Source organism: Coenobita brevimanus, chromosome 23 (assembly GCF_032717465.1).
Source record: "Coenobita brevimanus isolate Jiangsu-jjx chromosome 23, ASM3271746v2, whole genome shotgun sequence".
NCBI lineage: Eukaryota > Metazoa > Arthropoda > Malacostraca > Decapoda > Coenobitidae > Coenobita > Coenobita brevimanus.
This window is the reverse complement of record NC_136976.1, coordinates 62,368,028-62,380,981: the sequence shown is the minus strand read 5'-3', so window position 1 is coordinate 62,380,981 and position 12,954 is coordinate 62,368,028. Positions and strand designations below refer to the sequence as shown.

General features: G+C 41.8%; 1 protein-coding gene across 1 annotated transcript in view; it reads left to right on the top strand.

Annotated features, from left to right (window-relative positions):
* The first annotated feature begins 3,847 nt into the window (after window positions 1–3,847).
* The window catches only part of LOC145392865 (trypsin-1-like), a 126,988-nt gene continuing 117,881 nt past the window's right edge, over window positions 3,848–12,954 (top strand). Inside the window, exons 1-2 of the mRNA XM_080267149.1 lie at window positions 3,848–3,896; window positions 8,023–8,122. Of these exons, the coding sequence (XP_080123275.1) occupies window positions 8,047–8,122 (76 nt within the window). The 5' untranslated portion in view covers window positions 3,848–3,896; window positions 8,023–8,046. The remainder of the gene's footprint in view (window positions 3,897–8,022; window positions 8,123–12,954) is intronic.

The following is a 12,954-nucleotide window of genomic DNA, read 5'->3' as shown; positions in this document are numbered from 1 at the left end:
GAACTAGAGGTACTTCTTATCTTACAGCCAATTTCTCAGCATAAATCCAGTCAGGTTAACATATATCACCAATCAGAAAATGTAGTCAGACTAATATATCACCAATCAGAAACACCAGGTCACAAGAAATTCGTTCATAAATTCTACAGTCTAAGTCCGAACAACCAAATCCTTTCATTTGTCCGAAGTTACACAGTTGACAGCAGACATTTGCTTTAATTTTCCCTGTGTGACATGAGGCTGTGATCTGGTAACTCTGCATGGCAAAGAGTTCAAGGATGTGATTTTATATCCATAGAATTATTGTTAACTAAGTGACTGAAAAATAAATATTCCACATATAAAACAGTGGTAGTATCACATAATACATAGAAACGTCATGCAAAATTTTTCCTCTCGACTGGACCAGTATTAACACTCACAGGCTCGCATGTAAACTCTCAGCTGAACAAACTCGTCTGGCGTTAGCTGGAATAAAACACCCTGGCCTGGCAACGCTTTACCGCAAACATGCCTCACTCCCAAAGCTCTCTCACGGTTAGATGTCTTTAGCATTTATTCCAGTGACACCAGACGATTTTATTCATCTGAGTGAGTCATGGGAGCCTCAGAGTTAATACAATTACTATTAACCTTCCTATGGTCGCATCTTAGCTTGTATTTTACTCCAGATAACACGACACGAACAAATTTGGCTGAAAGTGAGCCATAGGAGCGTACAAAAGTTACTGCAATGACCTGTATCATCATCTCATGTTCGAAACAACTTTCTTACTCTGTTTATGCTTACACCAGGCGATTTAAGTCAGCCGAGAGGGAGTCATGGGATCCTAAGAGTTAATACCCTTATTATTAACCCTTCCATGGACAGTACAACTCTCATATTCTACTCCCACTAACACCAGACCAATGCATTCAGCTGAGAGTGACACGGGAGATGGAGTAATGATGTCATCATTAACCCTCTCACGAACAGGAAAACTCTTTCATTCTCTTCCAGCTAAGCAACTTGACACAGACTTCCGCAGGCAGTGGTTGCAGTAAAGTTTTCCTAAATTTCCTGTACTGTTTCAGTGTGACTTTTTTAAGTATGATGAAATATGAGAAATCGTGCTTATGTGCTTCTCCCCAAGTACGATGGCCTGACTTACGATATATAGACAAAAGATATCGTTGCCTGACTTACATCTAATTCTATTCCCGCTGTCACTACACGATTTTGTTGAACTTTGGGCACAGGTCTTGTAGTTAATGGGTTAATGGAGGCTATAAGAGTATCAAACCTCTCCGTCTAGAAAAGTTTCCCATAAGTATAATTCAAGCACCTGAAGTTAGCAAATAGAAAATAGAAAACTACGGCATCATCTATCTATCTATCTATATACCTAGGCTGCTTCCCCCAAGGAAAGGGAGGTAGCCGAGACAGGACGACTCACTCTCCATTTACTCATCCATTCAAACACATTCATTCGCATCTTTGCCCCAAAGGGGAGATGATGATCCTCATCATAATGAAGAAATAAAAATTTAACTCTGGTGTACAACGAAACACACGAGCGTCTCTCTCTCTCTCTCTCTCTCTCTCTCTCTCTCTCTCAATTTCTCCGCAGAGAACACAAATGATAAGAGCCAGGACTGATGTCAACAGCCGTCCTGTGCCAACCACAGAGATAGTTCATTCAATTCTTCATCCCAGCCACCTGCAGACATCCTTGCTGTTTGTGTGTGTGTGTGTGTGTGTGTGTGCAACTATTAATTCTCTCACGATCGGGACAACTCTGATATTTTTTTTCAGCTGACGTCAGACGATCTTTTTCAACCGAGTGAGTCATAGGAGCCTGAGTATGTTATTACTGCCATTGTTAACTCTCTCATGATGAGGGCAACTCGAGTATTATATTCCTGCCATGTCAGACGATTGTACTGAAATGAGTGAAGCAAAAGAGCTCGGGTGTTCATACCGTCTCCCTCTCTCATAGTCAAGATAACTCTAGCCGAATGCAGAGGCAGTAGCAGTGTTAAATAATATTTCACTCTTGTAAATAGGGAGGGAAGAATACCGAAGCATCATCATCATCGTCGTCGTCATCGTCCCAAACCTATCTCCTCCTCGTGCAGATGAGAGAGAGAGAGAGAGAGAGAGAGAGAGAGAGAGAGAGAGAAAGTAGGAAAACTTGACTAAAATACCTACAGAAATAGGAGTGTCCATCTGCTGCATGAATTCACTCGCCCTTCACCTAACCACCATTATTAACACTCTCAGGCCCATGTACTCACTCTCAGAATAATAAAATCGTTCCGTGTTAGCTGAAATAGAATACAAGAGTTACCCGGACCATGAGAGGGTTAACGGTGACGGTATGAACACTCTCAGGCCCTATGCTCCCTCATCCAGATAAAACAACCTGGCGTTAGCTGGAATAAATACTGCCCCGACCATGGAAGGAATAATGGAAACTTTATTAACGTTAAGGCTCCTGTGACTCACTCCTATGTCTGGCATTACGGGCGTAAAATGCTAGAGTTTTTCCGACCATTAAAGAGTTGTTATTAGTGTACTCGTAGAATAAGACGATGATATTACTATACGAAATTGTGGCACTAAGGACAATACAGAGTGTTCTAAAAATCATAATAATTAAGAATTTGGTAATATCCTACTAATATTAATTTTTTTCTAATCCTGAAGAGCAGCCTCAATATATTCTCTGGGCGCATCTGCCCGTACTCAGTAATGCAAGTACATTCCCTTGATTACTCAGGTTATAATAGTTACATTACGTACAGCAATAAATGAGATTTATTCTAGTTAAAAAAGAAAAAAAAAACAAAGATTGTACAAGCACCGTAAACAAAAATGTGTTACTCTGGTTTTGCGAAACCGAGCCTGGCCGATGTTTCTCCATGCATTTCGGTACGTTGGGGAATTCTGAGTACTGTATAGCTACTGAAAAAGGAAATACACTAAGTTACAGCATTTCAAAACACGTCGCCCCACCTGACATAATATAAAGGTGCAGCAAGAAGAACGATCTGATGACTCGGTACTACCGATTTATGGGGCACACTTGTGAAAGCCCGTGACGTCACTGGGATTCCCACCAACCACCACCACCAACCACCTCACCTTGCATCCTGTGAAGCAAGAAGTAATGTGGCGCTAACGCCCTTCCCTCCAAGATTTGTTTTGTTTCCTTATGGCTGCCAATATTATTTATCAGCACCACGATTTCGGGTAGTCACTTTCGGTGATTTCCCTGTCAACACTATGAATGACTAAATTTAATCCGCAAACAATTTTATTAAATTCCAACCAAATCTGAACAGGTATGACAGTAATTTGGTTTATATATATATATATTAGAGAGAGAGAGAGAGAGAGAGAGAGAGAGAGAGAGAGAGAGAGAGCGCAACAAGAAGACTAGAAATATATGCATTTTTACGGCATCATATACTGAAGGACCCGCTAGTAAACCCGTAAGCTATTTTTCGGCTTGGTGATTCCCCGACAGTTCACGCTTTTCCTTTCCTGCTTTTATATGTTTCCTCCTTCCTTGTCGTGTAGCTTCATTATTCCAAAATTATTATTCCTTTCCAGTGCACACAACCAGGTGTTTACCATCTCCTGGTGGATTTACAGCCAAGAAACCCCCGGAAATCCAATATATATTTATCCTTTGTTGACCTTCCTCGTCACAGTCTCATTTCTATGCCCTTCCCCCCTACATGCCACCTCAACACGTTTATGCCCCCCACATCTCACTCTCTTTCTCTCTCTCTCTCTCTCTCTGTCTGTCTCTTAATGGTCAGAGAGGAATAGGATGAGCGCAGTCGTGAAGGAGACAGCGAGGGAAGGGGACACGCGTATTGCCAGACTCTGCTGGATCATTATTTTGGTTAGTAAATTGCCAGACTCTGCTGGATTATTATTTTGGCTAGCTAGTAACTGGTGGCAGCGACAGTCACTGGTGGAAGTGAGACTTGTATTCATGTGTTGTGCATTTTAACTCCCAGGCAGCACACAGAGTAGTATGAGACCACAGCGTGCTTACGTCCTTGTTTACTGTGTGTTCGAGTGGATGCAAGAATGTGCGATTTTATGTGTGACCGTGTGGGAGGACATATTCGGCTTTGGGAAATATCGTCGTGCCCGTCTTTTCTGCTGAGTGGGGGTGCGGAAGGGGGGGGTAATCGCAACACTGAATTTACTTCGCAACCGTTTTGGTATTGTGGTGTTGATAAGGTATTGACTATATATATATATATATATATATATATATATATATATATATATATATATATAAGATCCACTTTTTTTTTTTGCTTGTTTGTCCTTCAATCACTCCCAGACCAAGGGCCAGAGACCCCTAGACCCATATACATTCTGAATCAGGGTGACTAAATGATATTTTAAGGAGGTCAAAATTCAGATCTCGGTCATTTGAGGTCACCGGTTGAGTGTTCGCCTTTTTGGCCTGGGCAACGCCGGGTACCCTTGCAACCCTATTTTTGGGCATGGCGAATAACATGACCTCCAGTTCGGAGGTCACTTTGCCCTTCTGCATTTACTTCAGGTGGAGTATCTTGGTATGTAGAAGGGTGTTATCCCTGTCATTTCTCCTTGAAAATGCCCCGAGTGTGTATGACAATTTGTTTTTGTTCAAATTTATTATGTAAGGTATTAGAGCAAGGTCTCAATTCCCCAGCCTGCTTAGACCAAGAGCTAAGGTAGGGAATACTTGGATGAGTAAACTGACAGTTGCGTCTCGTAGTGTGGGGTAATGGTCAGGTGCTTTCCTCGTTAGTCACGCTTGCATTCCATAATAAATTTCAGTATGTTGGCTTGTATGTGTGACGTGTATTATTGAACTGTGGTGTGTTATATTGGTACTTCTTGCCAGTTATGCGGTGGCTTTTATACTGTAGTCTGTATATTAGTATTATGCTGAGTGTTGCGTGGGGTGAAGTACAGTGTATATGTTAAGATTGTTTAAGTGAGATAACAGATTGTTCACCACATCAATCCCGTGGCGAAATTTACGTTCGGTTACTACTTCCAACAGACGATTTTCTTCAGCTCAAGAGGCTTTTCAAACTGTAGGAATTGGACATAGCCTTCCTTAACTTCTTCACTACAAGGGTCTGTCTAGCTTTCAACTTAATAGTCTGACGATGTAAAGAATAGGAAAATACGTCATTGGTCTGAAGGTTAATTTTTTTTCTGGGTAGTTACATTTTCTTTTACTTCTTCTCTTGTTATTATTTTACTCTTCCCTCTAAAGCAGCTATTAAACGCACAGATTTCCTTCAGTTGCTTCAGGCAGAAATGAAGAAGAAGACTCTGCCTTCTTTACCCCTGCGCAGTTGTTGACATTATACATGGGTTTATCTATCCTGTGTAGAGTACAACTCATGTGTGGGGAGGCTTCCCACGTACAGCTCTTCTCAACATGGTAGAGTCAAAGGCTTTTCCTCTCATTAACTCTCCTCCACTTATTAGGTCCCTTCAACCTCTGTCTCTTTGCCGCACTGCTGCATCTTTATCTCTTTTCTATCGCTACTTCAATGGTCACTGCTCCTCTAAAACTGCTTACATTCCTCCACAACTACAGCGGGCGCGTGACACCCGGCTAGCAACAAACTCTCATCACTTCTCTGTCCAACTCTCATGTATGCAACCAGTCAGCTCTGGAACTGCCTTCCTCTGTCTGTATTTCCTGCTGCTTAAGACCTCCAATCTTTTAAACGCAGTGTGTCCAGGCATCACGAAAAATAAACGGATCTTGAATTTAGCTCTCTATTGTCTTATTCTTTTATCTCGGAGGTAACAATTTTCGGGCTTCTAGCCCTTGGTACCTTCTTTTCATAAAAAAAAGTAATATAATTTACAGAATCGGCATAAAGAAGACTCCATGTTAAGCCTGGGAATTCTGTTAATTGGCGGGAATTCTGGCGTAAAGTCAAGGCGAAATATGAGGATGAGGCACTTCACTCGGATGACATATTTGATACACAGAGTGATTCATAAACGAGTATGACGCTCCATTTCTCGTGTGTTGTAGGGACGGCTCAGTCACTGTTACCAGTATCTACTCTGGATCATTTATACCTTTCCAACTCCCACTGCCACACCCACGCCCACACCAGCCAACTGAGCCGTCCCCCCAACACGTGAAGTAGTGTTCCTTGAGTTTCTAGTGAGGCGCTATTTACGGGCCTTCCTGTATTACTGCCCAGCAACAGACGATTATATTTAGCTTACGGGAGACTACTCATGGCAAAAAAAGTTAATTGTTTTTGTATATAACCTCTTCACTATCTTTCCTTATCTGAGTAAAATCGTCTGGTGGCAGCAGCACTGAAAAGATAAAAAACGTTATCGAAGTGAAAGGGTTGACGTACATCTAAGATAGATAGATAGAGAGAGAGAGAGAGAGAGAGAGAGAGAGAGCTGAGGTTATTGGAACAATGGTACGACTAATTACACAGCATCATAACACGAAATGTGAGTCGTACCACTGGTGGCTAATGGGGGGAGAGGAGGGACAGGAGGGAGGGAGGGAAAGGAAGTAGTGAGGATAGGGGGGGGGGGTGCAGTGCTCCTCTTCATCATTGGATTTATTAGAACTAACAAAATCGTCAATTATCCATGGTAACGAAAAGGCTAACTTAGACTTTTTAACACCTTCAGTGCACGGGATCATCTCTCTGCCTTCTCACACCAAAAATTTCCTGTCTTACCTGAGCTATCTTTTCATTTAGCATCATCATCATCTTCATCGACATTATTAACATCATCACCATCACTATGTGAGTTCGTTTAAGTACTTGGGTAGTGTGATGAGTAAGGATGGAAGTTTAGAGGGTGAAGTGCTTGAAAGGGTACAACAAGGAAGAAAGGTTGCTGTTCCTTGAAGGCAGTGACAAGAAACAGGGAAGTGAGCATGGAAGTGAAAAAGTTATTGCATGACAGTATTGTGATACCAACTCTAGCGTATGGAAGTGAAACTTGGACGTTGTTGGAGGGACACAAGTCAAGAATGAGAGCAGTGGAAATGAGTTATTTGAGAGGAGCCTGTGGAGTCACATGGGGAGACACACTGACAAATGAGGATGTGAAGGAGCGTTGTGGTGTGGATGTGGGTGTGATAGGAAGCGTTAGGAGAAACACATTGAGGTGGTTTGGCCATGTGGAGAGGATAGAGGGTGAGAGACTGACGAGGAGAGTGTATGTGAGTGAGGTGGAGGGGGAGAGAGGGAGGGGAAGGCCAAGGATGAGATGGAGGGATGAAGTGGAGAGGTATATGAGAGAGGGGTGTATGAATTGGGAGCAGGGCAGTGAAATGGCGGGGGACAGGGTGACGTGTAGGCGATTTGTTTGTGGCCACCCCGTATAAGGGATTAAGGCGTCTGGCAATAGACAGATAGATAGACCATCATCATCTTGTCAGTCTACTGCAGTGATTCCAAGCCATGGGGTGGTGGTGTCTCCTCTGACTTTAAACACTCGAGAGACAACTCATCTATTTTTTTTTCCTCTGGCTAACGCCAGACAAGTTTCCTCTCAAGTGGGAAACCTCCCAAGGTTTGAGGGTTAAGTTCAAGAGTGAGCATAGAGCCACTAGAAGATTTTGATGTGAAAAATCTATGCAATATTTCACAGACAGTGTACGATGTACTCCCAAAAACTGTGCGCGCGTGCGTGAATGTGTGTGTGTGTGTGTGTGTGTGTGTGTGTGTGTGTGTGTGTGTGTGTGTGTGTGTGTGTGTGTGTGTGTTTTAGTTCGATGTGCATTAATCACAGAATTTACTTTGTTGTCATACCTGACTGCTTTTAGCACTGGATATAATATACACCAGGGCTGTCTGTGGTACAAGAAATATTCTGTGATGAAAAGCTGTATCTTGATATTATTTTATATGTTACACATTTTTTTTTTAATATGTATATTCTTCATAATGGTAAATGTTTATTCCGACCCATTACCTTATGTGACCTCGTCTGGCTTCCCTCGGCAGCAGCAGCAGTTAAGAAACAGCAGCAGCATGACGTCATTCCGCTGGTGGGGCCTCCTGGTGGTGGTGATGGTGGTGGGGTTCTCCAACACACATGCGCAGGAGGGTAAGTACTGCAGCTGTTTATCCCTTAAGCCTTTCAGTCAGGTGACTACTGCATTATTCTTACTACCTTAGACGATTTTATTCATTTGAGGAGAGAGAGAGGGGGGGAGGGGTTAGTGAAAGCTGCATCCACCCCTCTCCGTTGAATATAATAATCTGGATGCAGCTAGCACGATGAATACGTCGTCTGACTGCAGAAGTTAAATTCGCTGTCCTCGTTTATATTTTGTTGTTTGTACCACCAAATTATGTCACTCGCCTTAGACTGTTCAAGTTTAGAACGTTAGATACAGCCTCCATTAACCCTTTAACAAGAGATATCCCTCAAACAGAATAAAACCATGAACCTGTGGCCTCATGGAAATGAAAAATGCTCCATCGAACTGAAGAAGTCACATTTCATGGAGTATATCAGGACACACACACACACACACACACACACACACACACACACACACACACACACACACACACACACACACACACACACACACACACACACACACACACCGCCCGCCGGCTCAGTGGTAACGCTCTCGCTTAGCATCTGCTAAGACGGGGGTTCGCACTTTGCTCGGGATGCGAAAAGTCTCACTGACGAAGCGGGTGGTCACTGTCCTCCTTGAGCAAGAGGATGGATGTGTGCGTGTGTGAAAATCAAGGTTTTGCCTTTAGATCGGACTATATGAGCTCTCAGCTCTCTTCCAGGAGGGTAAACGGCTGACGATCACAACCATCGCGTATCTTGATCGACCCGGTGAATTACACACACACACTTTACGTTGGTTCATTATAAAACAAAATCAATACAGGTATATGATGACCATACCATACCATTTCAAAGTAATACCAATCCGCATAACCTTTTTCATTTAGCTCATGGTATTAATTCATAAGTAAACTCTAACCTGCTTTAAGGTATACCTCAGTTTTTATAGTTCTGACAACGAGGCTGCAGACTTACTAAATTAACTCCTCTTCCTCATAATAATGATAATAAAAAACAACAATAATAACAGTGATAATAATTACTAGTTACCTATTCTTATTTAGCCACAAGAAGAAAGCATCCCCATATGGCTTCTTCTCCATCAGGACTTAATTGCCATCACCCACTAGAGGGGCACTAGGCCAAATAATACATATTACGAATATCAAACGTGAACAATTTGCAGGAGACAAGGTGGGTGGCCTAAGGAGGCAAACGTCTGGGGAGCATAAAGTACAAAGCTCAAAGATAGGCTAGCTGGAGTGTCTCCCTCCTGACGATCAGGCTGGATGGAATTCCCTTACCCAGGTCGTCCGCCCACAGAAGATCGCACAGGGTCTTAAAGGTCGAGTCCCCTAACTGGTATGACCGGGTGTGGGCACCAAGAGTCGAGAGGCGGTGGTAGTCAGACACAGTGAGCCAATCCTTGTGGTCCTTAATTGCAGGGCGAAACTGGCTGCCCTTGGCATCTAGAGGAGGGGAGGACCCAGAGACTTCCACCTCGGTCGAAGAATCAGTTGATGCATCCTCGGCCATTGAGATGGAGTCGGAAGGTAAGTCCTGCCTCTCCTCATGTGCTGGCAACTGTTGGTGATCGGCTGGAGAATCGGGAGTCGCGGTCGTGGTCTGGTCCGGAGCCGGTTCAGTGATCAGTTGGCAGTTGTGCCTATTCAAGGAAACATCTAGCCGCAGCCACTTCCGTGGTGTCTGACGAGATTCACCAGGCTGCGGCTGTCAGGCCCGACGCTTTCGATGACGGGAAGCATAATGTATGGTACATCACAGACACAGCAATCAAGGATGACGAGGCAAGGCAGCCCGTTCTCCTCAAAGATCTTGGAGAGAAAAATGCGCAGTGCCCCCTTGTCACCTCCACAGATAGCCTTTGCCGTCGCGGTGCACATCTCAGTGTTGAAGCTAACCTCCCAGGACTACCAGGGACCCTGGCTTGGTGTCACTGGGCAGGGCGGCGCCGTCGCGCAAGGGGAGAACCAAGCACAGCCACGCCCCCTGGCCCAATAACATCCCGTGCCTCAGGACCCTTAGGAGTTCCAGAGATGGAATTCCACCAGTTCACCATCACCAAGAGATCGTTGATGGTGCCGTGGATCTGGTTCAACTATAGTCTGATGGTGAACAAAAACATCAGCGCCAGTGTCCTGGCGCTTGATGAAACCATAGCCCGGCATACAATTGGACCAAACCACGGTTCCCTGGATCGGCAACGATGTAATGGTTGGTCTGCAAAAAGCACCCCTCAACGGGTCTTAGGCAACACAGACAACTGGAGAGTGCTGGGATATGCCTGAACCCCTTCACTGCCGAGCTCGGACTGATCATCTGCATCCACTCAGCCATATGGTAGATAAGGTATGTTTAATATAAACAAGATCTGAAGACCCTAAGATCTTGTCTAACCTCAAGATCTGAACACAAAGGTGTTGAAGCATGCATGTGTAAATTTTACGTTTTTCTCAATATTTAGGTAACTGTATGTTTTACTGTAGCCATATTCCTTCCGGATCATAAGAGGGATCACAGCGATATATCTGGAATATTACAGCTTTAAAGCTTTTACTGTTTTCCCTAAAACGTATTGCAATTAAAAAAAATGGGTAGATTTGAAATCGGTACTTTCCACTAGGCTAAATGGCAAAATATTAACCCAAAATTATTCAGCAAATATTTTTATTGGAGGATTTTCAATCATATAGCTGTATCTCAATTAGTTTCTGGGATATTTCAATTTCAAATATGCAATTTTTAGAATAAAAATGAGTCAAAAATAGGTCAAGATCATTTATATTCGGCACAAGGACTTGAGTTACCATGGGTACCTTCATGTGTAGTATTATCAAGATCGAAGAAAAAGAAGTGCAAAGAAAATTAATAATACTGATGAAAACAAGAAGCTTCGTCATTTACAGTATATGGCTAAGCTTAATAATATTAATCTTCACTCTCATCTTAAATGTCAGGACCAATTTGCCTAGCCCCAGGCTCTTATGCTTCTCATCGGGCAGCATAGGATTGGATGATGGATGGATGGATGGATGGATAATAATAATAATAACTAGTTACCTGTTCTTATTGTGTAGCCACTATAAAGCAGATTGGATTTGACTGTTAATGATACATAAGGTATGTGTAATATAAACAAGATCTGAACTCAAAGTAACTTCTTGTGTAACATCAACAAGATCTGAAGACAAAGATGTCGAAGAACGTGTGTGTAAATTTTACGTTTGTCTCACTTACTGGCTAAATGTTTTCTTTACTGGAACCATGTTTCTTCCAGATCACAAGAGGGACCACAGCTATTTATCTGGAAAGTTACAGCTTTAGAACTTTTGTGGTTTTCTCTAAAACGTGTTGCAAAGAAAAAACTGAGCAGATTTGAATTCGGTACTTTCCACTGGGCTAAATGGCAAAGTATTAAGCCAAAATTATTCAGCAAATATTTCTATAATAGAATTTTCAACCAAATATTAGTATCTCAATTAGTTTCTGAGATATTCCAATTTCAGATATGTAATTTTTAGATTAAAAATGAGATTATGACCTTCAAGAATAGGTCAAAGTCGTTTATATTTCGCACAAGGTTTCAGGTTACAATAGGACACCTTTTATAATATCATCAAGACAGAAGGAAATAAAAGTGCAAAGAAAAATAATAACTAGATACTTATTCGTATTGCATAGCCATAATAAGAAAACTTCACCTTAAAGTATATAAGGTATGTTTAATATAAACAAGATGTGAATTCGGTACTTTCCATTAGGCTAAAAATGGCAAAATTTAAAGACAATTATTCAGTAAACATTTTTATCACAGGATTTTCAACCAAATAGCTGTATCTCAATTAGTTTATGAGATTTCAATTTCAAATATGCAATTTTTAAAATAAATATATCATCAAAATAGGTAAAGGTCATTTACATTTGGTAAAAGGGCTTGGTTTACCCTAGGGTACCTTCATGTGTAATATCATCAAGATCGAAGAAAAAAATGTGCAAAGAAAAGTAATAATAATAATACTGACGAAAACAAGAAGTTTCGCCATTTATATGGCGAAGTTTAATAATAATAATAATAATAATAATAATAGTACTAGTATACTAGTAATAGTAGTAGCAGTAGTACGCATTCAGCAAGGTAGGAATTGAGTAACACTTACAGTTGATTCCCTGTTGTAGCATTAGATCTATTTTTGTAGGAAATTAAGGGCATGGGAAAACTACCATGTCTTTACCTTTTCTTCATGCTGAAATAGATATGATCATCGATGATTTTTCTCTTGTAAGGAAAATCTTAATTCTCGTATGGAAAGCAAGAGGCATGGTAACTCCGTACTCTTTTTTCTTTTTTTTTCTTTTTGGCATGGGAACACTGTATTCATATTTCTTACGGGAACACTGTATTCTTAGTACTTTGTCCTTTCTGAAAAAAACAAAACAAAAAAAACTGTAACCGACAGTTTTCCCTGTATTTCCCTGTAGTAGATTTTTACACCCGCCTTCCATGAAGCAAAAACGAGTGTTATTTTTCATCAGTGTGTGTAGGGGGGTTGGGGGGATGTGGGTGTGTGTGTGTGTGGGTGTGGGTGTGAACAAAATAACATAAAAGTTTGTAATCAGTTTTAACGAAATTGGTGGAAGTGTTGAGGGATAGCCAAGGAGTAAACAATTTTTAGAACACTAGGGCAAAGATCAAGGTTAGTGTCACAGGACTGTGTCATAGTTTGATCTCCCAAAAGTAACCAACTGTTTTCATCTATAAAGACCAAATTTGGGGGAAAGGTTGCCAGTGAGACTGGATAAAAAGGATTCAGAGTTGAGAACAG